A 12644-nucleotide genomic window follows, 5' to 3' on the forward strand; every position below is an offset into this window, starting at 1 on the left:
TCCGTGGCACGTGGGATCTTCCCAGACCAGGGCTCGAACCCGTGTCCCCTGCATTGGCAGGCAGATTCTCAACCACTGCACCATCAGGGAAGCCCAGATAAACAAAATTGATAAACCTCTAGGCAGACTCATCAAGAAAAAAAAAGGGAGAGGGCCCAAATCAATAAAATCAGAAATGAAACAGGAGAAGTTACAACTGACACCATAGAAATATGAAGGATCATAAGAGACTACTAAGAGCAACTGTATGCCAATAAAATGGACAACCTAGAAGAAATGGACAAATTCTTAGAAAGGTACAATCTCCCAAGACTGAACCAGGAAGATATAGAAAATATGAACAGACCATTTACTGGTACTGAAATTGAATCAGTAATTAAAAACTCCCAACAAGCAAAAGTTCAGGACCAGATTGCTTCACAGGTGAATTCTACCAAACATTTAGAGAAGAGTTAACACCTATTCTTCTAAAACTTTTCCAAAAAATTGCAGAGGAAAGAACACTTCTGAACTCATTCTATGAGGCCACCATCACCCTGATACCAAAACCAGACAAAGATATCACACAAAAAAGAAAATTACAGGCCAGCGTCACTGATGAACATAGATGCAAATATCCTCAACAAAATACTAGCAAACTGACTCCAACAATATATTAAAAGGATCATACACCATGATCAAGTGAGATTTATTCCAGGTGTGCAAAGATTTTTCAATATCAGCAAATCAATCAATGTGGTACACCACATTAACAAACTGAAGAATAAAAACCATATGATTATCTCAACAGATGCAGAAAAAGCTTTTGATAAAATTCAACATCCATTTATGATAAAAACTCTTCAGAAAGTGGGCATAGAGGGAATATATCTCAACATAATAAAGGCTATATGTGACAAACCCACAGCTAACATCATACTCAAAGGTGAAAAGCTGAAAGCATTTTCTCAAAGATCAGGAACAAGACAAGGATGCCCATTCTCGCCACTTTTATTCAACATAGTTTTGGAAGTACTAGCCACAGCAATCAGAGGAGGGAAAGAAATAAAAGGAATCCAAATAGAAGAAGAAGTAAAACTGTCACTGTTTGCAGCTGACATGATGCTATACATAGAAAATCCTAAAGACACTACCAGAAAACTACTAGAGCTCATCGATGAATTTGATAAAGTTGCTGGATACAAAATTAATATACAGAAATCTGTTGCATTTCTATACACTAACAATGAAAGATCAGAAAGGGAAATTAAGGAAACAATCCCATTTACCATTGCATCAAAAAGAATAAAATACCTAGGAATAAACCTACCTAAGGAGGCAAAAGACCTGTACTTCAAAAACTATAAGACACAATGAAAGAAACTGAAGATGACACAAACAGATGGAAATATATACCGTGTCCTTGGATTGGAAGAATCAGTATTGTTAAAATGATCACACTACCCAAGGCAATCTACAGATTCAATGCAATCCCTATCAAATTACCACTGGCATTTTTCACAGAACTAGAACAAAAAATTTTTTAATTTGTATGGAAACACAAAAGACCCTGAATAGCCAAAACAATCTTTTTTATTTTATTTTTAGCTGCATTGGGTCTTCATTGCTGCACGTGGGCTTTCTCTAGTCGTGGCGAGCAGGGGCTACTCTTTGTTGCAGTGCGTGGGCTTCTCATTGTGGTGGCTTCTCTTGTTGCAGAACATGGGCTCTAGGTGCACGGGCTTCAGTAGTTGTGACACACGGGCTCAGTAGTTGTGGCTCGTGGGCTCTAGAGTGCAGGGTCAGTATTTGTGGTGCACGGGCTTAGTTGCTCCGCAGCATGTGGGATATTCCCAGACCAGGGATCGAACCCCTGTTCCCTGCATTGGCAGGTGGATTCTTAACCACTGATCCACCAGGGAAGACCACCAAAACAATCTTGAGAAAGAAGAATGGGGCTGGAGGAATCAGGCTCCCTGACTTCAGACTGTACTACAAACCTACACTAATCAAAACAGTATGGTACTGGCACAAAAACAAACACATAGGTCAATGGAACAGGATAGAAAGCCTAGAAATAAACCCACATTTATATGGTCAATTAATCTATGACAAAGGAGGCAAGAATATACAATGGAGAAAAGACAGTCTCTTCATAAGTGGTGCCGGGAAAACTGGACAGCTACATGTAAAAGAGTGAAATTAGAACATTCTCTAACACTATATACAAAAATAAACTCAAAATGGATTAAAGATGTAAATGTAAGACCAGATACTATAAAACTCCTAGAGGAGAACATAGGCAGAACACTCTTTGGTGTAAATCACAGCAATATTTTTTTATGGATACATCACCTAGAGTAATGGAAATAAAAACAAAAATAAACAAATGTGACCTAATTAAACTTAAAAGCTTTTGCACAGCAAAGGAAACAGACTTTCACTTTTTTTTTTGACTTTCACTTTTTAAGAGAACCCATTAAAATTTTTTTCTTCATAATCTTTTAACTTCTCTGTGTCTCTCTTCATATCCATGTGTTATCTTTTATTTCTCTCATTGTGAAAACATCAAAATAAGGAAAAATCAAATAAAATAATAACCTCACTGTGTCTATATTCTAATTTACTATGCTGTACCAATATAATGCGGTGGAATTTGCAAAGCAAAAATAAATCAACATCCCAGTGTTCAGGGGATGGACCACCAAAGAACAGGAATCCATCATTGTAATACTAAGGAAATGCATGTTTGTGAGACCAGGTATAACGTTTCTGGATGAGCCACAGTTTTGAAATCCAACATATTGCCTTTCAGTTAAAAGCATGGATTCCTAAAATTAAAAGATCCTGGGTTGAGTTCTCTGCTGTGTGCCCTTCAGTAAGTTTGTTAACCTCTTTATATCTCCTTGCATCTGAAATGTGAATAGTGTCCTTATGTATGAATAGTGTCCTTGTATATGAAATGAAGATAATAATAACACTTTCCCCATAGTGTTATTGGGGGGATAAAATGAAATAGCACACGTAAAATGCTCGCATAGTACCTGCCACAAAGTAAGTGCTTAATGAATATTAGCTACCATTATTATTGCTATTACCTCTTGGTTTTGAATAAGAGAGTGCCAGCAGGTTTAGGAGAAAACCAGTGGAAGTGAGTCTGTATGTGGTGCCCTATAATTCGAGGACATTTTAGAGTTTAAAAGGAATAATCTATAGTTGGAGTGGTCTTCATCATTTATACCTTGCTATCTTCCACACATTGTTTAAGGTACCTCTCTATAACAAAAAATATAAAATAAAAAATTCAGAACAAAAAGAAAATACATTGGAATAGGGGAGCAAGTCCAGGTGAAAATCTGAATGCAGAATGCAGTCTGGAACTGGCGTGCGGGGACAGCTCTCTCAGCCTCCACAAGGAATGTTAGAAAGCCCGTGAGCCCTGGCTGAGCTCTGGAAACCTCTGCGCCTCATCAGGCCGTTTTTATGTCTCCCATCCTCTCTGGTTTCTACCCCTGTTTTTCTGCCTTGATATTACTTCCCTTACATTATTCTACTGTAATATTTTTTGCTTGTAAGATTTTTGTTAATCACCCTACCATGCTTCTCTGCACCAAAAGATATGTTTATAAACATAAAAAAATTTCCTGTGGCTTGTAAGTGTTAAATTTCTCAGTCCTCAATAACATTTTGGTGAAAAATAAATGAAAATGTTTTTCTTATGCAATGTTTTTATCTTTCCCCCTTCTCCAACTCCGCAATGTTTTTCCATATTTTCAAGAAAATGTGTAACATGAACCTTCCCAATATAAAAAATAATAACAAAATTTATAGAGTGCTACCAAATGTACTATTCTAAGGGCTTCACAGCAATCTCATGAATTGGGTACTGTTATCACCCTCAGTTTTACAGATAAGCAAACTGAGACCCAGGAAAGTGAAGGAATTTGTGGGAGGCCACGCTGAGTTTAGATTTAAAACCGGAAATTCTAGTTCTTCAATCTGTGCTCTTAGCAGGTATGCTGTACAGCCTCTGGATCTTCCTTTCGTCTTAAGATAAAATATTAGGGACTTCCCAGGTGGCGCAGTGGTTAAGATTCTGTCCTCCCAATGCAGGCGGCCCAGGTTCGTTACCTGATCAGGGAACTAGATCCCACATGCATGCTACAACTAAGAGTTCGCATGCCACAACTAAGGAGCCGGCAAGCCACAATTAAGGAGCCCGCCTGCCGCAACTAAAGACCCAGCACAAACAAATAAATAAATAAATATATTTTTTAAAAGATATAAGATTAATCAACTGGAAGTAAATGTACAACTTATAATGTCTTTCTCCTTGAAAATCATGCAAAATATCCAACTGTGATCTAAACCAAGAAACTCTTGATGAGACACTGTTTCTCCTTATGGAGAACGGTGTATAAGCCAGGGAAGCGTGCTTCATAGTAAGTTGCTATTTCCCAGCAAAGTTTTACAAATCTTGAATATTCTAAAATAGGTAGACAGACAGATAAGGTAGGTTGATTTGCCATAGGGTTTTCGCCTAGGTTAAATAAGTCACTGCCACTCTTATTATTTCTTACTGATGCTGTGTTTGCTCTGCTTTCATGAGTTGCTCCCCCCTGAAGGACGTATTCTTTGACAGGAGATGGAAGAGAAGAGATTGTTAAGCAGAAATCTTTATCACCCCTGCTACCTCACTCTACAATATATCTGAATCAATAACATCTTAACATGTCCAAAAATTCCCAGTTTATTACACTTCTTTTAGCCCCTAATAGGAATTTATGTGAGGCAAGGGAAAACATGAAGCCCTCCTCTGGGTATACGATGACTAAATTAGAAGAGATTTTGAGTTATCCTCTTTATTTGCACCCTGGAATTTTTTGCACCTAGGGAAATCCACCATAATAATGTAGGAGCTAGAATGTAAAAGGTGGGTGGGTGGCTATAGAAGGAAAGCTAGAAAAGTATAACTAGCAGATGCTTTGACCACAGGCACAAAATACATACGGAAGTTGAAGATCTGGAAGATGATTCCCATAAGATATCCCACACCTGCATAATACTCTTTAGAAAGTCTTCATATACCTCCAAGGGTATGGGCAGACTCCATTTAAAGATCATTGCACTAGGCCAACAGTGCAAAAGCGCTTAATCCTGTCAACATCCTAGACCTCTGCTTGAGGAAGACCTCAAACTTCCTTGGTGAGCTGGGGCTTTGTCGGGTTAAAACATGTTTCGTCCATGTAAGCGGATCCCATGATGAAAGTTGAGTCATGATGCTTCCTAACTCTATGTACACACTCCAGTTTCTGGGAGTAGCGAGATATTCACAGTGTAACTATGTCAATTAACCACAAGCTGAATTACGTACTCACCGTGGTTTCATCTCTTCATCTCCCACTGTCTCAAAGTGCCCATTGCTGTTTATCTTTGAAAATCAAAATTTTTATTTACACGATATGCCTGCTGGGTAATAATATTTTTACAGCTTTATTGAGATATAATTTATATAGCATATTCACCTGTTTAAAATAGATGTTAATGGGCTTTAGTATATTTACAGAGTTGTTATTAATAAGCCCTTTCAATTTGCAGACTAAAATATTTCTTCCCTGTTGTTCTTTTAGTTCCTCTGGTCTACCTCTTCCTTTTTTCTCTGTTTTGAATCTTACTACTTGTGTGTTAGTCCTCCTGAATCAATCCTCCAAGTGTGTTCTATTTTCTGTGTCAGTGATTTTCATCTCTGGTTTGTTGTATCTAATTGAGCTACTTTCTCCACTTGCTCTTCTAGATAACTAACTTTATTCTCAACCAGCCTCTTTGCATTTGTCTATTAGAATTTTAAACTTGAAAATGCATGTTTTACATTTTTTAATTATCTAAATGGACTCCCTTGCCTTATTTTCACGTTTTTCACATTATGCTTTCCACAGTTCACACCAGTGGGAGGCAACTTTCTAGGGGGTTCAACTCAGCTTCTCCTTCCGGTTGCTGGGTCCCTGTAGGTAAGATAATGATGATGTTGATGATGATGATGATGGGCCTGTACATGGCTCAGCATGGCCTCACTGACTAGGATCAACTGTCTGGTTTGCGGACACTTGAGAAACCCAATGAGTGGTGGAAGGCAGAGCAGTTTCCACTGCTGTGAGTTGGGGTGAACCCACCAACAACCTGCTAATTCTCTCCTGAGGCCTCTGTCCCCGGTGGAAGTCGTGTCACTGGCCTCATGGATTCAGAGCAACCCAGCCTTTCAAAGCAGCTCGCCTCTGTCCTCTGAGACCTGCAGGATCAGGGAGCCGTCTATCCTAGACCATGAAAGGGGTATGTGCAGCCTTTGTGGGAAGGGAATTCATGAGAACCTCAGGCTTTACCCCAAGTGTCTCTGCCATGACCCTCTTGAAAGGAAATCTTAGCAGGCCAGGAAGTCTTTCCCTTGATAAAAACAGGAAGCACTTTCTCTCTGCTTCCAAAGGCAGCACTGAGAGTGAAAGTATCAACCAACACCTTCATTCTGACAATTAACCCAGGTCTAGAGCAAATGTAAATGGCCTGGAAACTGTGACTTTGAGTGACCTCCCTCCCCGCCCCTCCCCCCACCCAACAGCATACCTCCTCTGGTCATGCTCTGGGTTCTGCATGTGCTACAACATAATCTCTACCTACCACGGGCCTAATCCATGAGCCTGTAGGATCCGGGCACTGCCCTCCCTTCTCATCTCTCCCAATTCAATTCCCCTCTCAGTCTGGGAGATTCTTGGGGGCACAGGGTTCCTGCTCGGGGCAAGAAGGATTAGAAAAAGGGGACAGATATGGATGATGTCTCTGGATTTTACTGTGGAGATTCTGAATGCCAAGTGGATTCCAGCATGGGGTTCTCTCATACAACCGGGAAATTCAACTCGGCGCAGCAGACACCCACTCATGTGCACACACAGGTTCTCTCTGTGATATAGTTTGTATGTGTTTATTTCTTAGCTAAATGACCAGCAGAGTCTCCTCTTTCCAGTGTCTGGTAAAAGCAAGAGAGAGGGAGGAAGTGTCTTCCCCAAGGCTGGCAGAGACCCAAACAAAGCTGGGAGGGGACTCCTGGGGACGAATGAAAGGACACTCAGATCTCTGGTCCCCCAGGCTGGCTCCCTCTGGGAGGAATGTGGCTCTCTGGCTTCAGCAGCCGCTTAGAGCCCATCGTGGGTCTCTCTCATCTCCATGGCTACTGAGGATACTGCTCTCCTCCAGAATCCATTAGGGCTCCACCCAGACCTGTGGTGGACTCCATGATTCCCTCCAGGGCCTGGGCCGAGGTTGGGGCCATGGAGTCAGTAGACAGCTCTGTCAAAGACATTTCTCAGGGACAGGGAGTTTCTCTAGAAAAAGAAGGCAGAATCATTTCAGAATTGGATTCCCCCCCACCCCTGAGAAGCCTTCACCAGGGACTCCTTCTGGAATCTTCTCCCCCTTTAAAGCATTTCACTCATTCAGCAGTCCTTCCACCAGTCTTTATATCTTCTTTTGCTCCCCTTTCCGCACAAGTCAATAGCTTCCTCTGCACATTGATTGGCTCCTCTGGTTCTAACTTGCTATGTCTCGTTAGTAACTTTCTCCTGATTTTTCTTTCCTCCCTACTCATCCCTAACTTGTGGCCCTACTATTCATACCTCATTTCCCTATGTTCCTGCTATTCCTTCCCCCCAGGCACTTCCCACCAGTGCCTATATATTAGGCACTCACCACACAGAAGTAGAGTCCAACAACTAATCCCACGGCCACTACAACCGAGACCAGAGTGATGAGGAAGATTTCCCATGGCTTCAGGGACCCACTGGGCTTCACTGTATTCACTGGAGTTCCAGCACTTGTGCTAATTCTGTTGGAAGTTGTGTGTGTTCCAGTTGACAAAGGTGTACCAGAGCCTCCTGTGGTTGCACTGGATCCAGTGTTGGAGGCCATGCTGGTCCCACTGGAGGTTGTGCTGGATCCAGTACTGGAGGTTATGCTGGTCTCACCGGAGGTCATACTGGATCCAGTATTGAAGGCTGTACTGGTCCCCCCAGAGGTTGTGCTGGATCCAGTGTTGACAGGTGCGCTGGTCCCTCCAGAGGTCAGGCTGGATCCAGTATTGGAGGTTGCGCTGGTCCCTCCAGAGGTCAGGCTGGATCCAGTATTGGAGGTTGCGCTGGTCCCTCCAGAGGTCACGCTGGATCCAGTATTGGAGGTTGCGCTGGTCCCTCCAGAGGTCACGCTGGATCCAGTATTGGAGGTTGTGCTGGCCCCTCCGGAGGTCATGCTGGTTTCAGTATTGGAGGTTGTGCTGGATCCACTGGAGGTCACTTGGGATCCAGAGTTGGTGGCTGTGCTGGTACCACCATAGGTCGTGCTGGATGTAGTGTTGGAGGCTGTCCCAGTCGCACTGGAGGTTGCACTGGATCCAGTGTTGGCTGTGGTGGGTTCACTGGAAGTTGGGCTGGGTGTGCTACCACTAATGGAGGTTATGCCTAATGATAATCATAAATGATGATATATATTGAGCGTATATACTTTCTGTTCAATGGTTGGTTAAACTTATTACGTGGATAATTCTATTTAATGCTCACTACTGCCCAATGAGATAGATATTATTATTCTCAACAGCTAAGATGAAAAAATTGAGGCTTAGAAATGTTGACACTTGCCCAAGTTTGTACAGCTAGTAAGTAGTAGAACAGGAATTTGAACCCAGGCCATTGAATCTGCACTTTTAGCTACCATGCTAAGTCACCCTCCACATCCACCCCCAACACCAGGGTTACATGACCTAATTTCACTGATAGTAAGCTTATTCCATCATCTGCTGTACAATATTCAACACAGATAAAAAGTATTATAAAGGAGTTGTAGAACCCAGGTGAAACTAGTATATATTGATTAATTCATTATTAAAGTTGTATTGCTTCTTTCTTGGAAAATATTTCTGAGTGTTATTCAGAAAACGCCTATATTAGAATTATCTGGGGAGCTTGTTGAAAATAAAGATTTCTAGGCAAACCACTCCAGACTAAATGAATCAGAGTCTGAGATAGGCCTAGGTATCTGGGTGATTACATATGCATTAAAGTTCCAGGGGCTCCTGATTACAAGGCAAAGGTTAGAAAAGAGCAAGTTATATGTAACTTAAATATATAAGATCTCCCAGGATTAAGGTCTGCAAATCAAGATCTACAAGTATAGGGAAGCATTTCCACCTTCTTGAAGGCTCAGCTAGAGTTAAGTTTGTGCCTGTTTTTTGCCTCTCACTACCTTGAAGGACAAAGATGCTCAGCCTCTCCAGATAAACAAAATTTATCTCATTTGTGGCTCATTTTACTATTAATTTGGACATGAGTGCCTAGCACCTCACCCCACACATGTGTAGCTTATTTGAACTAACATAGGATTAGAGTTTAGCTCTATTTGGGGAAGGACCCCTAAAATCTGCAATGGGGTACAAATTGGAGTTAAGGTTAGAATCATGAGTAAAACTAAATAAGAAACTGAGATGAACAAGAGTAGGGGTGACGTGAAAGAGGGAGTGGATTTGATTTGAGAAGTTTTGGAGAATAGAATAGTTGAGTCAAAATTGTATGAGGGCTAATTTTGATTCAAAATGATGAATTCTCGGGGCAGTACCCTGATGGTCTAGTGGTTAGGATTCGGCACTTTCACTGTCGTGGCCCGGGTTCAATCCCTGGTTGGGGAATTGAGATTGTGCAAGCCGTGTGGCACCGCCCCAAAAAAAAAAAAAAAAAAGAATTTTCTAAGAAGTCATGCTTCCTAGTTGCACAATAGGAGACGGCCCGAGGAGTGTTTAATAGAGTGTCAGAGGTGCAGAGCAGAGTGGGAGTTAGTTTTGACTTGAATCCTTTTCTACTTGGCCTGAGGCTGACTGAGGCTGATTGTGGAATAGGGGTTAAGGACACGAGAAAAATTAAGTTTTTATAATATAGAAGAGTGATATTTTAAAATAACAGTCGGGGCTTCCCTGGTGGCGCAGTGGTTGAGAATCTGCCTGCCAATGCTGGGGACATAGGTTCGAGCCCTGGTCTGGGAAGATCCCACATGCCACGGAGCAACTGGGCCCGTGAGCCACAACTACTGAGCCTGTGCATTTGGAGCTGGTGCTCCGCTACAGGAGAGGCCATGACAGTGAGAGGCCCACGCACCGCGATGAAGAGTGGCCCCCGCTCGCAGCAACTAGAGAAAGCCCTCGCACAGAAACGAAGACCCAACACAGCCAAAAATAAATAAATAAATAAAATAATTTAAATAAATAAATAAATAAAATAACAGTCAACTCTTCTTGTTATTAATATTTAAACCCCAGCCATATCTCACAGGTTGTTACCATTTTATAGATGCAGAAACGGAGGCACAGAGAAGTTAACTCACCCAAAGTGTACCGGTAACAGATGGAGCCGTGATTCAAACATAGGCAATTGGAGACCAGAGTCCACAGTTTTAACCACTGTGCTCTGACTGCCTCCCAGGTGATACCTTATTAGACTGAAGTGATTGGAGTGAAATGATGACCCTCACTCTATGGTGGAGAACCAGAGTTATTCCTAGTGCTGGTCATCATCTCCCACAATCCCTCAAAAGTTCACAGACCACCAACCTTTAAAGAAAAGCACTCACTGTATTCTGAAAGTAGGAGATGCAACAGTAACCAGTACATAGGGCAAATGTTTCTTTTCTGCATCTTGATCTGCCTCTTTGTGGCTGGTAAAAAAGATGCTTGGATCCCAAATGTGACGAAGACCTAGAAGGCAAAGAACAGTATTCTTGAGAAAGGAGAGTTCAAGGTAAAGAGATAAAGGCTGGAGCTTCCAGGAGCTTGGGTCTCCAACATATGTGTTCTTGGAAAGAATCTTGAGCTTAGCGGGGTGGGAGACTGGATACCTGGGCTGCTTGAGCTTCCTCCACACGATGTTGTTGCCTCTTTCTTTATCATGGAAGAGCTGCAGGAGCCTTTATAGTTTCATATAGGGGAGGGGTTGGGAAGTTGACTTCTTCTTCTGCCAACTATGAGCAGGTAACAAAACAATACTGAGCCTGGGAAGGAATAGACTGGGGTTCAAGAGGAAGGTGAGAAAGGAGAATGACATGATCATACTAGGCAGGGCACTGGGCTGGGTTTGAGCAGGAAGTAGAATGGGATAAAGGAATCAAGGTTGTCAGAGTGGAAGAGACCCACCCTTGAGGCAAAAATAGGGCCAGAAACCTGTTCCAGTTCAAGACTTTGTTTCCTTGTCAGAAGGTCCTGTGTGCATGCTTTAAACACGGAAGAAGCCCTAATAGACTGAGCTGAAGGGCAGGACCCGACATCTTTGAATCAAAAAAAAAAAAAAAAAGAGACCTCAAAGAGAGCAGTAACTAGGGATCTGGGCTCCTGGGATATGGGCAGAAGACAGACGGTACATTGCTGAGCATGCAGTAGGCATCAACAATGCACAATGACTGAACGGGAAAAGAGAGATCCATGGGTAGTGTAGCCGTCTTTGGGGTCTCTGGTGCATGGGGGATGAGGGTGGGGGAGAGTGTTGAATATGCAGGAACAAGCCACCTGTCACACTCATATCAGGTAAAGGGGTGGTATAGGGCCCCCCTTTTTAAAAATTTTATTGAAGTATACTTGATTTACAATGTTGTGTTACTTTCTGCTGCACAGCAAAGTGATTCAGTTTTATATATATATATATATATATATATTCTTTTTCATATTCTTTTCCATTATGGTTTATCACAGGATATTGAATATAGTTCCCTGTGCTATACAGTAGGACCTTGTTGTTTATCCATTCTATATATAATAGTTTGCATCTGCTAATCCCAAAGTCCCAATCCTTCCCTCCCCCACTCCCACAAAGGCCGCCTTTTGATTCTCAACCATAGCGGTTCCTGTCTTGTTTGTTTTCGGAGTAATTCATAGGAACTTTTCTTCCCTGAGATCCTTCAGATGTTCCTTCTCATCAGCCTTAATGAAGCATCTCTCAGCAAGGTATACCACGGGCACCACATAAGGAGACTTCAGGTCTGTTGGGGGAGGGAGATACTTAGTCCAAGTCCTCTAGGAACTTCGAGTTGGGTCTGGACGCAGATATAGCAGCAGAAAGGACACACAGTCAGCTAAATGAGCATGACTGAAGAGACCCAAATGAGTGGAGGGTTGGGGAGTTTATGGGGAAGGCTTCTTGTGGCCAGGGTAAGGGGAGTGGGATTGAAGGGAGTTCCAGTGCACAGTCGGTATGACCGAAGTCAGCTGTCTCCATTCCCTGTCAATGAGGAGAAGCTTCGTGGAAGAGGCGACATCTCAGGTAGTTTATTTATAGGTGAATGAGTATCCCCGACATGTAAAACCTGCTAGAAAGAAGCTGGCAAGCAGGAGGTGGCTGGAGGCATGAAGGAGCTTGGAATAAGTCAGTCTGAGAGTCAGGAGGGACAGAGTGTGCTAGGAAAGGCTTACATGCCTAGCGGCTGTGATGGGTGGTTCCTGAGGTTGAGGTGTGAGGGGCCAGTCAGTGACAGGTGGGGTCTTGAACTCCCAGAAATCCTAATCTGTGGCTGTAAAGCCAATAGCACTCTAAGAAAGAAAACTTTTCTTCCCTCTAGAATTAATTGGAGGCAGAGGTCTTGAATTCAAATCCAGA

The 12644-nt window shown here is 42.4% G+C and overlaps 1 protein-coding gene across 1 annotated transcript; it reads right to left on the reverse strand.

The window, feature by feature from the left end:
* Positions 1-6933: 6933 nt before the first annotated feature.
* Positions 6934-11328, reverse strand: MUC21 (mucin 21, cell surface associated). The gene is made up of 4 exons (XM_082347027.1): positions 10897-11328; positions 10633-10756; positions 7714-8477; positions 6934-7349 (listed from the first exon to the last, which is right to left on the reverse strand). The coding sequence occupies exons 2-4, from the start codon at positions 10694-10696 to the stop codon at positions 7302-7304; spliced, it is 876 nt and encodes a 291-aa protein (XP_082203153.1). The 5' UTR covers positions 10697-10756; positions 10897-11328; the 3' UTR covers positions 6934-7301.
* Between the last annotated feature and the right edge of the window lie 1316 nt (positions 11329-12644).

Source organism: Balaenoptera borealis, assembly GCF_965194805.1.
Source record: "Balaenoptera borealis genome assembly, chromosome: 12".
Classification (NCBI taxonomy): Eukaryota; Metazoa; Chordata; class Mammalia; order Artiodactyla; family Balaenopteridae; genus Balaenoptera; species Balaenoptera borealis.

Bases quoted from the DNA above. Each gene is read 5' to 3' on its own strand.
- MUC21 (XM_082347027.1), bottom strand. From the start codon at position 10,696: ATGCAGAAAAGAAACATTTGCCCTATGTACTGGTTACTGTTGCATCTC. The intron at 8,478-10,632 runs GTGAGTGCTTTT...GATTATCATTAG, and splicing joins TCTCCTACTTTCAGAATACA to GCATAACCTCCATTAGTGGT. The intron at 7,350-7,713 runs GTGAGTGCCTAA...TTCTTTTTCTAG, and splicing joins TTGGACTCTACTTCTGTGTG to AGAAACTCCCTGTCCCTGAG.